The 16,834-nt window shown below is 39.8% G+C and overlaps 2 protein-coding genes across 10 annotated transcripts; both read right to left on the reverse strand.

Annotated features, from left to right (window-relative positions):
• Positions 1-19: 19 nt before the first annotated feature.
• golga7ba (golgin A7 family, member Ba) lies at positions 20-6,715 on the reverse strand. Of its 2 annotated transcripts, none has more exons than XM_058771428.1 (5): positions 6,262-6,715; positions 2,685-2,810; positions 2,075-2,227; positions 1,815-1,916; positions 20-841 (listed from the first exon to the last, which is right to left on the reverse strand). In XM_058771428.1, the coding sequence occupies exons 1-5, from the start codon at positions 6,271-6,273 to the stop codon at positions 761-763; spliced, it is 474 nt and encodes a 157-aa protein (XP_058627411.1). In that variant the 5' UTR covers positions 6,274-6,715; the 3' UTR covers positions 20-760. The 2 variants fall into 2 exon arrangements, with proteins under 2 accessions (XP_058627411.1, XP_058627401.1); XM_058771418.1 differs by lacking the exon at positions 6,262-6,715 and adding an exon at positions 5,038-5,672.
• Positions 6,716-6,846: 131 nt separating this feature from the next.
• On the reverse strand, positions 6,847-16,130 carry zfyve27 (zinc finger, FYVE domain containing 27). Of its 8 annotated transcripts, XM_058771362.1 has the most exons (15): positions 15,619-16,122; positions 14,982-15,212; positions 13,986-14,056; positions 13,703-13,889; positions 13,530-13,625; positions 12,737-12,849; positions 10,771-10,892; positions 10,493-10,564; positions 10,385-10,405; positions 10,206-10,226; positions 9,608-9,664; positions 8,383-8,524; positions 8,246-8,292; positions 8,079-8,160; positions 6,847-7,991 (listed from the first exon to the last, which is right to left on the reverse strand). In XM_058771362.1, the coding sequence occupies exons 2-15, from the start codon at positions 15,209-15,211 to the stop codon at positions 7,924-7,926; spliced, it is 1,329 nt and encodes a 442-aa protein (XP_058627345.1). In that variant the 5' UTR covers position 15,212; positions 15,619-16,122; the 3' UTR covers positions 6,847-7,923. The 8 variants fall into 8 exon arrangements, 7 of the variants coding, with proteins under 7 accessions (XP_058627345.1, XP_058627348.1, XP_058627361.1 ...); XM_058771365.1 differs by lacking the exon at positions 10,206-10,226; XM_058771378.1 differs by lacking the exon at positions 9,608-9,664 and having other exon boundaries at positions 15,619-16,120.
• Between the last annotated feature and the right edge of the window lie 704 nt (positions 16,131-16,834).

Consider the following 16,834-nt stretch of genomic DNA (forward strand, 5'->3'; position numbering starts at 1 on the left):
GCAGAACTTGTTCGTTTGACCATCATTGTTTATTTATTTTGCTACACAACAGAAAAGCACTCTCAGCTTCTTTAACTCTTGATCTTTGCATAAACAGGGGCCAAAGGTTCTCGTACGAAATGGAAGCTCATGATGAAGGACCATGTGAGGAAGCTCTGGCTCTTGGCAGTCATGTCTTCAGGACTCGTTTCTGCTCTGACGACGCGTTATGAGTACAAAGCATGAACGATTAGCACACTATGAAATAAAACAAAACGACAAAGTCATAAATAGTACCCGTGGAAGAAGATGGCAGTGTCTGGGGCCTGTATAAAACATATGGGCTTAGAGTTCAGTCCTTGACATCTACCTAGTCTAAAATCTGACTTCTGTTCAATAATTGGAGTAAAAGTGCTCATTAAATTCTCAAACAAAAAAAAGGGTGAAAAATCGTGACGATGGAAGACTGTCGTGTGCCGATCGGCAGCTACATCACAGGCGTTTGTGAGTGAGATTGCATATTACAGTGACAGAAGCTCATGTGCGCTTTACCCAGGATGCTACAGCGAGAGACTGGAGGATGTGCAACGGCTGCAGGTCAGTGAAGGTGGCGGTGATGACTGAGGTAATGACGAGCTGCTGATCCAGCAGCTGATGTGTCTCGTGGAGGCAGTTCATGTCAGGTGTGTTTGTGTTTGGCGATGCTGAGCGGTCGCTGTCGTGTCTGTTCAGCGGGCGTCAGTATGAAGGCGTCACACGTGGGTGAGTGTGTGTGTGTGAATCATCGTCCGCTGCTGCTGGTTGTGCTGCTTCCTGAGCTAGAACCGCTGGAGCCACGATCCTCGTACACACTGATCTCAATCTAACACACACACAGGTTAAGAGAGTAACATCTCAGCGTTACACAACCTTACATGCACAAACTACTAAACAAATAACTTGACACATGCATGCTTTTACTAGACGACTTTCCATGTATATGATTAAAACTGGTGTCCAGTTCAGTTCCATTCTAGCATTACTGATAAACTATTAGTTATTTTTTTATATTTTGAAGTCATTTTATAAATTTTCTGTTGTCATTTTAATTTTAGTTATTTTTATTATTAAAACTTGTTTGTTTTTGGTTTTGTTATTTATTTTTATTAGGTTTATTATGGTTTTCATATTTTATTTTATTTCAGTTAATGGTTATTTTATTTAAAGTAATGAAAATGTTTTTATGGCTTTAGGTAATGATAATAACCCTGGTCCCATTACTGTTTTAAAGCAATAAAGGCAGATATCCAACAAATTATTTATAGTGAGAGCTTATTAGATATTTTATAGTAAATATTTTCTCACATTAAATTAACATTCTAAAAAAAATCTGAACTCACCAAATGTCTGTGTGACACTTTAAAATGGTGATATTGGTCTGTCCCACCTTTTAAATTCTTGATAATTAAAATCATAAAACAACATATTTCGACTTTTAACATAATCTGACAAATTGATATTCAGTGTATTACAAATCATTAAAAAATATTAAATTATTCATTATTAATAATGTAATGATAAACAATATTTAGCTTATTTGACATTCAACATAATCTGTTGAAGCAAAAAAAACCAACTAAATTAATATATAAGCCAAAACAATATTTGGCTATATCCCACATTTTGTTCACAATCTTGTCTTCAGGGTTGCAATAATTGCAAACCTCACACAAAATGAATAGATAATAAAAGAGTTCATGCAACATCCTAAGGTGGATTAACAACCGTTTCTGAAGATCAGGCACTTTTTTCTGACCATTTGTTCAAGCACACACACACACACACTGTAAGGATACGACCCTCATGCCTCTCTCTATGGGGTCTGTGATGAGGAGACCTCGAGGAGCGTAGACCTTCTCATTCTGCTCCTGAATGTACCGTGAGATTTTCTTCAGCACCTGCACAAACACACAAGGTGCACTTTTAACCATCAGCATCATTTTTATTTTCCATAGTTTGCAAAAACAGACACATAAATCAACCTACAATGATAGTATGTTTTATTTTTACATGCCATTTCAGTGTGGCTTTATCTGAAACTGATGTAATAATGTACCTTCTCATAGCGTGTCTCGATGCACAGGAATATGAGGTAAACCGTGAGGCAGGCCAGACATCCCTCGAGGTAGGACTGGCCTCCGATCTTCTCCGCCTCTGCATAGTAATTATTCAGCGTCTTCACCGTGTCCTCAAACAGCGTCCTCTCAATCTGACCAATCAGGTGCAAGGACAACACGAGTCAGCCAATAAGAGAGCACAGAGAGTTCACACAAGGACATTATATGGGTTTGAATCAAAAACTGACTGACATTGTAAAGATATCAGCCTCATGCCAGACATCACGTGATAACTCTTGATTGTATCAAAATAATTAAACAGATTGTGAGAAAGACACTGAAAGCTCTAGCTCTACGTGTTAAACTTCCTTTCCCTGTCATTTCCTCAGCAAGTCTTTACTGGGCGTCTGTAACATGATCTAACACCTTTAAACAGCTCTATTAGCAGCTCATTATGTGTGTATTGTGTGGAGTTTGCGCACTCAGCAGTGCTTTTGCTGAAGAGCAGAGTTTCTTTCAGTGAAGAGCCTTTTTCTCATCCTCTCCTTTTTACTTGCATTGTGTCTCTTTTGTTCTGCCACACACACACACACACACTCACACACTTACCCTGCTGTCTAACTCAGAGGGGAACTTGGTCTGGAACTTGCAGACGGTGCCATCCGTGTAGTCTCTCTGAATGAAGACCTTATTGGCCAGAGATGCACTGTGTCTCAACTCCTGAAGGTTATGGAACTACAGCAGAGGACGAGAGAGGGTTACACTGCACTGCCTTCTGATCTAATCATAAATTCAGTTTCCTTGGGATGTTAGATGTTAAACAATGCATGAACATGGCTTGACGAGTGCAGTTTCCTGTCCTGCGTTGTAGCATTTTCTAGTGAAACCAGGCAATCAGCTGCTGAATGCTTCAGTTATATCACATATGGACATTCTTGCTAGCCAGTGACAGCTGGCACTAGACATTTCAGCAGTGTAGTGCAGGTGATGACATTGTGTTAGCTCTTCACTGCATCACTTTGAGCTCAAAGAGTAATGGAGTGACGTTATTATCATTAGCTCAGCATAATGCAGTGATGCTGTCGTCATAAGCTCCTACATGAATGTAGTGATGTTTCTGTCATTAGCTCATACAGTAATGCAGTGATGTTGTTATTTATTGACATTTTCTTCGTCACTGCATTTCTCCAAGCTATTGACAACACTGCATTTTGTGAGCTAATGATCACGAAAGCTCATACAGTAATGCAGTGATGTCGGCATTAACTTATAGAGTAATCCAGTGATGACCTTATAATTTAATGGGCACTTCATTGCCCGTGTGCACACACACCAGCATCAGAGCGACTGGCCATCTGTCACTGCCAACACACACACACACTAACATCAGCACGAGTCGTGGGTCCTTCCATCCCCCACTCCTTCCCTGTGTTCACACCTCTTTCTCTTACAGGACCAGTAATGTTCATACACTGGAAGACTATAATAAAGCACATTCCCTAACAAACTACTGCACAGCGTTACCACACAAACACAGCTCAACTGACATTACTGTATGTTATTCTTTATCTCTGGACATCTGAAGGTCAGATAAAGATTATTCCGACTGCAAGGGACAGTATAATTACCCAGGCAGTCCTGGCAACCTGTTATTTAAAAACTGGCTTTGTTTTAGCAGCAGGGCCTGCCAGTGAATGGCTCCTTCTGATATAGTAACAGGCTGAGACAGCACACACTGATTCAAACACACACACAGCTCTTCAGTGCTGTGGACGAGATCAATCTCTGGCACTCAACATTTGCACAGATCTCAAGAATTCTTGCACAGCTCAGATAAAAGGCATATCCAGTGTCAAATAATGCTCAACACGACATTTACCTGTTGAACTCCTCAAAAACATACCCAGAAGGATCTAGAACTAAAAGATGTTGGGCAAAATCTAATGAAAGAATGGAACTTCAATATAAACCACTATATGCAATTATTAACACGTTCATACACCTTCCCATGCTATACTTCAAATGATACATGGACCATGGACACAAGGAATGTACAACTGAGAAAATTTTTGAATTTGGGACATGTATGCTAGCACCATGCTTTTTTAAGTAGGCTATTTCACAGTAAATACCCTGCTGGAAAAGCAATAGAAACCATCACAGAAATTCTAATGGTTTCCACTACAAAAACCATTACAAACATAACTAACCATCAACTTTTAAGCATTAAAAAAAGGTTTCCAGTAGTGTTTTGGGACATATTCCATTAGGATTTAGTGGATTTAACAAACCACCATAGAAGGTGACCAATTACAGAGACCAACAGGGTCCATTACAGTGTCCATTAAAACCAGTACACTTCCCGTTATAACCAGTAAAACCAGTACAACTTCTGTGATGGTTTCTATTGTTTTTTTTTCAGCAGGGTACCACAGTACAATACCATCTGATATCACCATTGTACTGTTACCGGTAAACCGACACTTATCACAACTAAACGTTCTGGGCTGTTGTTACTAAACGCCTCGTTAATTATGCATGCAAGCCGCTCTCGGTAACTGTCTCAGAAAGATGAGAGACATTGTTACCGACTCCCGCGAGCACAACCGATCGATCGCGAGGAGACGATCATTTAACACACACACTCACCGCTGATACCAAATATATCAAAACACAATCTAGTCATCCGGTGTAGCCTGTACACAGTGTTTATTGACCGTTAGCCCGCGGAGTACGTTTGTTTTCCGCTCGCACGAGATTAAACAAAGAGATCTCGCGCTCGAACCACAACATCACGCGCGCCTTCAAGGTTACTCGGCGGGACGCACATTTAACTCTTAAATAACCCCAGAATAACTTGTAAAATCACATTTTAAATCCCAACCGCAGGAAATCACAATAGGAAAGCAAATATCGCCAGTTAAATCACTTTTAAAAAACGGGATGAAACAAAAACGCTTACAGATTCGTGGCAGTACGGGAGTTTTGTTCGGTCCGTCGCTGTCCGCGGTGCTGAAATCATTCCTGATCCGGTCACCGATGAAAGAGACGCACAAACACTCTATCTGCTTTCGCTAAAAGAGCTTATCGAGCCGTGGACAGTCGCTTTTATCCTCTTTGATGTCCAGCTGCGCGCTCCGCTGCGTCACACGCGCACTGCTCGCGCTCATTTGAATACGGCACCAGATCCTTCTGACCACAAACACAAGCCCGTGTCATCTTGTGTGATGGACACAGTGCTGTCAGAACACACTTTCTGTTATCGATCTAAGCATCTGCTCTAAGCAACAGCATTTCAGGCAATCATGACACTCTGTGTCAGCAATAAACAACTAAATAAGTCCACATATCTGAGAGCACGTGTGAAAAAGCTTATTTTGTATTCTTACAACATTTATCGTTGCAAAACTTGGTCACACTTTAGTTTAAGGTGTCCTTTTTAACAGTGCAATTACTGCTTTAAGTACTGAGTAATATTAACTGACTACATGTTCTTACTATATGGTTAGGGTTAGAGTTTGGTTTGCATGTAATTATGCATAATTTATAATAGTAAGTACATGCAACGTGTAACAAGGACGCCTTAAAATAAAGCGATTTAAACAGTAACATCAATAATAATAATAAAAAATGTCTTTGTATATGTGGTATCTCCCTTTTTACTTTGTCAGTATAGCAGCACTCGATCTGACATGGAAAAATACAGCTGCTGATCAGTGTCAACATTACTACTCACCTACAATAAACAGGTAAATCTCTGCCTGTTCACACCCTTTAAAATGGTGGTAACCTATTCAGTCATAATAAAGAACATCTGACTAAATGATAAACAAGATTACCACATTATTACACTATGTATCTATCTATCTATCATGTTGTCGCCATGATCAATGGTCAGCTCTTCACTTGTGGCTGTTACAGGGTTTAGTTCACTCTCTGTATTGTATGTTTATTTTATCCCGTGCCTTATGGGCTGATCAGCAATTATAACCGATTTTTAAACGGTTTTTAAAACGAGACCAGCGACAGAGCTACGGTTAAACACTGTAACGTCGTGTACTGATCCGTGATCTCCAAACCAGATTTAAATGATCAAAGCGACGCCGAGATTCAGACGCTATCTTACAGAGACGGGTCATATAAACACACCTGGCACAAAAACGATGAATAGAGGGCTGTTTCTCACCTCTGTGGCCATGTTGCCATGCGAGATGCCTGTCCCGGTGCTGAAACGGGTTCACGGGAATAACCGTCGCGCTCGGGGATCAACGGAGAGGGGGCGGGGCCGGAAACAATCACACAATCTGATGATGCGCGGAGGGAGGAGCAACCGATGCCGCTTTCAAGAATTGAGCCAAGTCAGATAACGTTTTGGGTGATATACTTACAAAAGCTCCTTCTGAAATGACAAATATTACGATGTAAATTTGTGAGAGATCACACTAAAGGACGCCCACGAAGAGAAATCCGTTCGCCGGAGGAGGTAACCATAGCAACAGTACGCCAGAACAGTTAAGAACGGTCGAGAGAACGGCAACCACCATTATAACTTTTACTGTAGACGTTCATAACTAATAACCACAAAACGCAGTGTTTTGTTTAAAATGTCTTTAAGGTAAATGAAAGTTAGCTAAGTGGTTTTGTTTAAAATGTCTCTTTAAGGTAAGTGGCAGTTAGCTAACTGTGTGAGAGGCGCCGAAACACAGGTTTGGTTTGCGCGAAAAGAATCTTGGCGGGAAAATTCCTCATAGAAATTCCACACAGCTATATATTCATATTTAAATAGTTTATTTCTGTAACAGTAGATTTAACCAAGGAAACGGGTGGTGCTATACTATGGATAACTACCCAATAGATTTGAATTTATGTTTAAGTAGCAGTAGTAAGACATACATAGCTCTATAACCGTTAAAACACTGGTTTTACATTCAACCTTGGCTTAAAGACACACAGGCAAATAAAATGACACGAACATAGTTCATTCTTTCAATAACTATGCAAATAGGAGTACTCTTGGGAATGATTTGCTGATAGAATATAATGCTATTATTTTGATTAGTACAAATGGTTTCTGAGGGTGTTCCAACAACAAACACACATATATAACTTAAAGCTTTTCCTGATGAACTTACACAAATTATATAACCAAAATTCATGGATTCAAGCAGATAAGCAGCTAGCAGAAGGTTTAATTGTAAATGCTTAGTCAAAAGGTTTATGACAGAATTAAACTGACTCATATTCTTCCACTGATGTCAACTAATCAGATTTGACAGTATCTGGGTATAGGAGGACAGTATATAGGAGCCATATAAAACACTCAGATTCATTGGTTTTGGCATCCAGTTCAATTAACAACCAACGTCATTTTCATGGTCTTTTTTTTCCTCTTTAGGATGATATAATAACAGATAAACAAGACCCTTGATATTAACCTGATATATCCCACCAAGAGCTCAAATTCTGGAAAGTGATTTCATAATAAGGGTTGATGAAACTACAGCGTTTGATATCGCAGCAAAGTGAATTCCAAATAAACCAATCGGTCTTGGTGTGAGGCTTTGATAAATAGTAGTGGTGACTGGGGAAAGCAGTATATTCCAAGGAAAAGGTCACCATTTAGACATAAAGGAACTCACACGAGTTTTGGACAAACAAAAAATACAGAGGAACCTCAGGAAGAGTGTTGAGGCAACATAAGCTGCAGGATTTTGGTCCTCCATATGAAATGCTCCACAGTGAAGAAAGAAACAGCGAGAATCACTGGAGCAGCCATATTGTGGTTCTTCTCCTAGTTTCTTTCAAAGCATTGCAATGGTGAAAGATTATTTCCGGATGATGGTCAATCTTACTTGGTGGTGAGGAAAGTATTACACATAGAACAAACAAACACAGTCTCTCTTTGGGCTTCAGGAGCTGAAGGGTCAGAGAAAGAAAAAGAACAGTGTGTAAATTCGTCTTCAATAAAACATTCTTTAAAAGATTCACACGCTCTTCTCATACCTGTGGCTCCCATAATGGATTTGAACACTTTATACGAGCAACAGCGGGAACAAAAACTGACACCACAGTTACTGCAGTTTCTCTGGAAAAATAAAATAATCATGAGTGAAACTAACACCATATAAGTTGAATAGAATGTTAAACATGATGAAGATCAGAGGCCATACCCTTTTCTTTAAAACAGAAAACGCTGAATTGCACTGGCAACAGTTCCCTGTGGAAGGACAAAAAGAAAATATGGTTTTAAAGGTGGATATAATAAAGGTGGCGAAAAAGTATGAAGTAGAATGAGATCCATAGTGACCGATGGTGTTGGAAGGGACGCGCTTGCGAAGTTTTTCAGTGAGTTTGGACACTTTACTGCGGATGGGCTCGTTTCTGCTCAGCAGCCCGTTATCAGACACCGTGTCAAACTCAGGAGCACCAGAAGACACGTCCTCGTCATCCTACCAGAGATAAACACAGAGATAGAGATAAATTAATCATATTCATACTTAGAAGAAATAAGGTGACAGATCTGAACCCATTAGCTCTCCTGTTCAGCTAAACACCAAAATATCTTTCATTTACACTCTCATGACAAAACCTGCACACAACCTTTAACAGACATTTTCCACGTAGCTCAATGACTTGATTTTTCTAAATTGATTTCAATTATTATTATTTTTTTAAATTGTATTTTTTAAATTTTATGGGTTTTTTTGGTGGTCAAAACTGTTAAGGTTGTTTAACCGTCTTAAGTTATAAAAATATACTTCATATTTTTATTAACTGCACATCGGACAGTTTGACCTAAGAAAATGGATATTCGTGATTCAAATATTCATGAAACATTCAAAACATATGAACATGATATGTTTTCGACTAAACTACATTTTAAACTACATCATCTTGTCATTGACCCATATACAGTACATTAATCAGTGCACCTTGCACTCTCCTCATGTGAAGGTGTGTGAAGGTTTTCTCTCTGTGTTAGTTCCGCTCTGTATGTAGAGGGCTTTGGGTTTAGAGATCAGATTTACTGAAGTCATTAGAATCAGATGAATCCCTCCGCCTGTAGCGGCACATGTGACGACTTCGCTAAATCTGACCCATGTTTGTTGCTGCTGAGCTTCGTTTCCTGCAGTCATCTGATGACCGGCAAGAGGACTCAGATTTCTGTGTCATACAGTACTGAACACCTTAAAAACACCACAAGCCCTCGAAATACAGGCTCTAGTGAAGGTTGGGCACATTTCAAAAAATTAATTCAATTCAGATGCCTAATTGGACATATTCATAAATGCACTTCATAATTCAGTGTACCTCACAAACGGACAATAAAGTAGCCCATCTCATCACTATGTTTGTTAGTAGACATTCCCAACCCTTCTCATGATAAGACCGCACAAAAGAAATAGTGTGACGATCAACCCTGACCTGAAGGAAGCTTCACCAAGTAACCGTTTCCTTAATAGAAGCCACCGAAATGAATAAAGGCATGAGGGGGTGTGGTTAGAACACCTAGAGATCATGTGTGTGGGCACCTTACGGGCTCTCCATCTCCTCGCAATCTTTGGTAGATAATAGGCTACAGGCCACACCTACATTCAAAACACGGGCCGGACAGATTTACAACAGTCATGCACCTTGTAACAAGATATATCTGATTATTATTCTTTAAAAAGTTAAGTATTAGGTCTGGATTTGATTTTGATCCACTGTGTGACATATTTGAGGTTATTTGGAGTTGATGAGATAAATGAGATGCATCTGAATTTAAATTCACAACTGAACAGTCAAGACATACAGGTAAATCTCACAAACATATAACCAGGTTACATTTCATCCCATAAGCAAAATCAAATGATATTCTGCTTAAAAACAATAAAAATATTTATTCAAATGATCTAAATCTTAGGTTTTGTGAGATGCACCCCACTAAAATCTAATAATCATTAAAACACTAATAAACACCATAAACACTAATTAGTCATACATAAACCTGTGCACATGCATTCAGAGCGTTTACATCAATGCAAAAACATGCACACGCACATACACACAAAGACAGGATGTTTCTTCAGTCGTTTAGAGTGTGAATTTACTCAAACATGAAATGCTCTCGGTTACTCTATTACTCACCACTAACGCCAGAGGAGTTTCCTTGGAGAGCAGAGTAGATGTCAGAGATGTACACATACACACTACACAACTAAATCTACTTGGTTAATGAGAAGGGTGATATCTACACTCATAAACACACACTATATCTGCACACTCATCTGCGGTCTAATATTGATGCTGTAACTCTTCACACTTACCGGCAGAACAAGCTGAGATTCCTTGAGCAGGCAAACAGCAGAAATGGGAGAACATGTCAGAAAAAGAAATAGACAGATAGACAGACAGACAGATAGACATTTTCTGACCTCTATGGCATCTTTAAACTCATCGTCAGGCTCCGCCTCCTCTGCCTCTTCAATGTTGCCAGGAGAGAGATCCTGAACAGGAAGCCCATTCACAGAATAAGTCAATCTGGACTGGAAATAGAAATCTGTACCAAGTAGCGCAAAATAATCCAACTAAAGCAGGGGTGCCCAAACTCTTCAGGATACCGGCCCTCCAGGAGCGAGTTTGGGCACCCCTGGTCTAGATCCAGATGTGTTTTATGGTTGTAGCATGTATGTATGTTTTAATTCTCTCTCACCTCCGCACTGGTTGGAGTGGGGGTGTGTTCCAGCAGGTTTGCCTGATCTGGGTCACATGGTTCAGTTTCCTCTGCAGGCTGGACTCGACTTGGGTGAACAAACTCCTTCAGCTCCAAAAGAACTAGAGGTAACAAGAGAAAGGAAACTGTGTGAGAATGTCTAGTTTATTGAATCAATGAAAATACTGAATCTGTATATACAGTGGGTACGGAAAGTATTCAGACCCCCTTAAATTTTTCACTCTTTGTTATATTGCAGCCATTTGCTAAAATCATTTAAGTTCATTTTTTTTCCTCATTAATGTACACACAGCACCCCATATTGACAGAAAAACACAGAATCGTTGACATTTTTGCAGATTTATTAAAAAAGAAAAACTGAAATATCACATGGTCCTAAGTATTCAGACCCTTTGCTCAGTATTTAGTAGAAGCACCCTTTTGATCTAATGCAGCCATGAGTCTTTTTGGGAAAGATGCAACAAGTTTTTCACACCTGGATTTGGGGATCCTCTGCCATTCCTCCTTGCAGATCCTCTCCAGTTCTGTCAGGTTGGATGGTAAACGTTGGTGGACAGCCATTTTTAGGTCTCTCCAGAGATGCTCAATTGGGTTTAAGTCAGGGCTCTGGCTGGGCCATTCAAGAACAGTCACGGAGTTGTTGTGAAGCCACTCCTTCGTTATTTTAGCTGTGTGCTTAGGGTCATTGTCTTGTTGGAAGGTAAACCTTCGGCCCAGTCTGAGGTCCTGAGCACTCTGGAGAAGGTTTTCGTCCAGGATATCCCTGTACTTGGCCGCATTCATCTTTCCCTCGATTGCAACCAGTCGTCCTGTCCCTGCAGCTGAAAAACACCCCCACAGCATGATGCTGCCACCACCATGCTTCACTGTTGGGACTGTATTGGACAGGTGATGAGCAGTGCCTGGTTTTCTCCACACATACCACTTAGAATTAAGGACAAAAAGTTCCATCTTGGTCTCATCAGACCAGAGAATCTTATTTGTCACTATCTTAAACTCCATGCGGGCTTTCATGTGTCTTGCACTGAGGAGAGGCTTCCGTCGGGCCACTCTGCCATAAAGCCCCGACTGGTGGAGGGCTGCAGTGATGGTTGACTTTCTACAACTTTCTCCCATCTCCCGACTGCATCTCTGGAGCTCAGCCACAGTGATCTTTGGGTTCTTCTTTACCTCTCTCACCAAGGCTCTTCTCCCCCGATAGCTCAGTTTGGCCAGACGGCCAGCTCTAGGAAGGGTTCTGGTCGTCCCAAATGTCTTCCATTTAAGGATTATGGAGGCCACTGTGCTCTTAGGAACCTTAAGTGCAGCAGAAATTTTTTTGTAACCTTGGCCAGATCTGTGCCTTGCCACAATTCTGTCTCTGAGCTCTTCAGGCAGTTCCTTTGACCTCATGATTCTCATTTGCTCTGACATGCACTGTGAGCTGTAAGGTCTTATATAGACAGGTGTGTGGATTTCCTAATCAAGTCCAATCAGTATAATCAAACACAGCTGGACTCAAATGAAGGTGTAGAACCATCTCAAGGATGATCAGAAGAAATGGACAGCACCTGAGTTAAATATATGAGTGTCACAGCAAAGGGTCTGAATACTTAGGACCATGTGATATTTCAGTTTTTCTTTTTTAATAAATCTGCAAAAATGTCAACAATTCTGTGTTTTTCTGTCAATATGGGGTGCTGTGTGTACATTGAGGAAAAAAAAATGAACAAATGATTTTAGCAAATGGCTGCAATATAACAAAGAGTGAAAAATTTAAGGGGGTCTGAATACTTTCCGTACCCACTGCGTGTGTGTGTGTGTGTGTGTATATATATATATATATATTCACTAATCTTTTTAATATCAGCATAAAGTCTGGTCCACACTGAAGCAATAAACACTGAAGAGACCTTCTAACCAACATGTAAAGTGCCCTGCCTTGCATTCACATTCATTCACTGACCTCTGCAGAAGTTTCTGTTCCACAGAAAGAGGGCGCTGTTGAGCACAGACAGAATCAAACCCACCGGAGCCGTATACAGCAAACAAACTGCCGTCAGGAGAGAACCGTAAAACCTACACACAGAATAAACCTCATTACAAACACCTTCACTATCCTTAAAGTTAACTGACATTCTTTGCTTTTATTAGACATTTTGCTTTACAAATTAAAAAAAGATATCAGAAAATAGACCAAAACAACACTATGCAAATAATACATTAATTTTATGTATAATACTACATATTATATATGTAAATTGAAGTTGGTGTCAATCAGTTATTGTTAAGGTTAATATTGCTGCACTAAACATCATCATTTCTAAAAATGTACCATGGTAACCATCATTTCTGCTAAAATACCATGGAGTCATTCTGTATCAAATGAACCAAATTTCAGAAACTTCCCGCTACTGATGAAAATACACTGAGTAATACACTATTTTAACTCCAGAATTATTAAAGATATCTTAATATGATTTTAGATTAGCTTTTTAAACATTTCTTTTCCTATCTTCATTTTTAAGGCCCTATATGGTTCAATCCCAGATATGAAGATCTCAATGTGGTATCATAAGCAAATTGTTCAATTCTACATATTTTCAGTAGTCAAATACCAAATGTGGGTCACTTGGCCAACAGCTAATAATTTTGGGATTTTAAAGAGGAATGTCTGAAGAACACATTTTGGCAGAAACTATGATTAAAGGGTAAATTATCACAAAGGAGCATCCATTCATCCATAGCGTGATACTCACATGGAGGAGATGGCGTGGCTCTCCCAGTACAACACTTTATACACAGACTCCGCACACACACACGCCTGGGTCAGCAGCTCATCTATTCGTTTCAGCCTGTAACACACACAAGCCTTCATCTTCATCTTCATCAGTGCTCAAACTCTCTCAAACCTCACCGTCCCGTCACTCACATGCCCTTGACCTCCAGCATGGCCTCCTGTTTGCTCATGTGGACCGTCTGCAGGTCTCGCCGCTGCACCGCATAGTGTTTCTTCTTCTGAACCGCCACCTCGCTGCTCGCGCCCTGGCAACGGTTGCCGAGGTACCCCAGCACGGCCGGAGCAGAGACGGCCAGCAGCAGCACAGAGAGCCACGCGCCTGAAGACATTTAACCAGGAGACACTCAGTTACTCCTTACTGCATTATATCACATCTGTACAGAATATATGCTCACGCCATCTACTCGCGTCTCACCTTCACTCAGAGTGAGGAAGAGGATGTTGAGCAGAACGCAGCTCAGCAGGGAGCACAGCGGCATCCTCCACCTGAAAACACAAAGAGCTGAACACTGGAGACACGCAGCAGCATCAGTAACTCAGAGACACGTTTAGAGACAAAACAGAGCCTCCTCGTGAGAGTCACATGACACCGTCTCCTGAAGCACAGGCAGAAGCTACGGTAGCTGAGAGAGCTCTTCGCGCTGCAAATAAAAAAAAAAACACCTGCAAATTAAGAAAACATCATTAATTTGACAGCACACATGCTGCAAATACTCACAACGCGACAAAACACAGAAACGTGCTGCAAATAGTCACAGACATCGGAAATGTTTAAGGGAACAGCAAAGTGACAAACATATTTATCAATGTTTGCTCTGAAATGTGAGATTTTTGTTTATTTTTACATCCTAATCATACCATTCTTTAACTTTTTTTTTGGACATTTTTACCCTAAATAACATTACAAAATACACAATTACTGTAACTGTGAAAGGTTATGTAAGCGGGCTAACTTACTTTTAACAAATTCCCTTACAAAAATTAACCATATATGGTATTAAAATTAATTACTTAACCATAGATTCACTACACTAACCATAGTTTAACCATGGTATTTGTACAACTGTGGTTATACAAATGGTAATCAATACAATAAAAAAAAAAAACATGGTTAATTTGAATTTTCTTGAGGTAATTTTGTTGTGGTCTGTGCTACTTGTGCGTTTCTGTATTTGGTTGTATTGTGAGTATTTGTAGCGTGTTTCTGTTTTTGCAGCACATTTCTTTATTTGTGTTGTGTTGTGAATATTTGCAGCACATGTGCTGTCAAACTGATGAAGATGTTTTCTTAGTTTGTTGGTGCTTTTTCTATTTGCATGTGTTTTCTGAAGTTGCAGAGCATTGAGCTCTCTCGGCCACAGTAAGAAGCCGTTCTCAGTGCAGTCAGTGATTATTACGGGACGTCTCTCACCCGAGCAGGGAGCGCAGCACCTCCAGCGAGTCTGTGACCGGCTCCAGGAAGATGGCCATCCGCTTGAAGCAGATCACCATGTTCAGCAGGTCAAAGGTCAGCGCTCTGGGGCTGCCCAGATCAGAGCTGCTGTCTATGGAGGACGCGTCTTTAGCGGGCAGCTGGGTCAGTTCGGCCCGGTCACCGCTCGCCTGTGTGGGGTCCTGAGGAGAGGAGGCTGCGCACTGCATGCTGGGAAATCAGAGATCAAGACTGTGAGGATTCAAAGACTGAGTTTCTCTCTATTCACACGTGACAGTCAAGACATACAAATCTGTTAAATCTGATGCCTGACAGTCTGTCTGCCAAGAAATCCTGTTTAAAAGCTTTAATGATTTAATCTGAATCAGTAAACAATGTCAAATCCAGCAGATCTGTATAACAAGCATCTTGATATATCAAACACATATGAACAGATGTAAGAGTCAATTCAACGCATGTCAAACATATTTGATAAACATGCATGATTACTATTTTTACAATAAGAATACATTAAATTATTAATTATGAAACGGCAAAAAACGAATATAAATAGAGAAACATTAAACACTGTCATATATACATCAACCAGAAGAAAACACAACAGACAATAACATACCTTTTATTCCTTAAAACAGCGTCTTCTGCTGCTACAGAGTCATTAAGAAGTCTTAAATGTGCATTAAGATCAATAAATCTGAGATTAATCCACTTAATATTATATAAAAGTGCTATTATCGCTTATGTCCAGCTATCTTCTGCTTCCGCGATGCACAGGCGGATGTGTGGATGTCAGAGCGCGAGGATGATCGAGTGTCAGGAAGAGCAGAGGAGCGCAGATCTCATCGATGAGACAGAAAACACAGAAGTGACTGACAGCAGAGGATCGTTTCTGTCTGGCGTTTGACAATTTAAACTATTACTAAACTTACTACTGCCATCAGTGCCTGTTGAACTTAAAACGTCTTTTTTATATACTTGATAAAAAACATTTTTCTGATTGTTTTTGTGGCTTAACGATCATTATTTGACTATGTTTGACTATGTTTTTTTCTGTCATATGATCAATAGTTAATGCATAAGATCTCTGTTAAATTTATTCAAACAGTTTTACAATTGTTAAAGCGCCCTGTTTGTGGCCAGCTGTATCTCTGACTTAATGAGCCTAATTTACACAGACAGTAATAAAAGTGATTTAAATACACCTGGTGCCTTTGTTTAAGCAGCTTGAACACATCTCGTCTATGATACAGCGACCCGCTCCTCACTAATGTAGTCTCAGTCCAGACCCATGAGTTTTAGCAAAGACCTTGCTGATGAGTTCAGACAATATCACCGAGACACACATTACATACAAAATTAATAACACGCTTGTGCTGACACAAATTAAGATGAGTTTTGAACATTAATCATAACAATCATAACCACTTTCATGAGGACAGGAACACAGTAAAGATGTGAGGATGGCAAACTTCATGAACTCAACTTTACATTTATATACAATATAATCATTAGAAACACCATACAGAGAGTTTTGAACATATTACAGCTTGACCTTCAGGTTACGTGTTTTGAGGCCCTGGAGATTTTGCCATTTTAATCCATTATTTAATTTAGTGGCATATAATATAACATTTCTTTCACTAAGCAAAAAGATAGTTTTGCTGACTGTTAGTTTGACTGTGTTTGCTGGTTGAGGGAAATAATGGTCTTTTGTGTCATTTGATCAAGAGTTAATGCATTTCATTTCTGGTAAATTTATACAAATATTTCTACAATATTCTGCTTTTCACAAACCGCTTTCTTTAAAATAATAATGATGTAAGAACTGGAGT

Source organism: Onychostoma macrolepis, chromosome 01, assembly GCF_012432095.1.
Source record: "Onychostoma macrolepis isolate SWU-2019 chromosome 01, ASM1243209v1, whole genome shotgun sequence".
Taxonomy (NCBI): domain Eukaryota; kingdom Metazoa; phylum Chordata; class Actinopteri; order Cypriniformes; family Cyprinidae; genus Onychostoma; species Onychostoma macrolepis.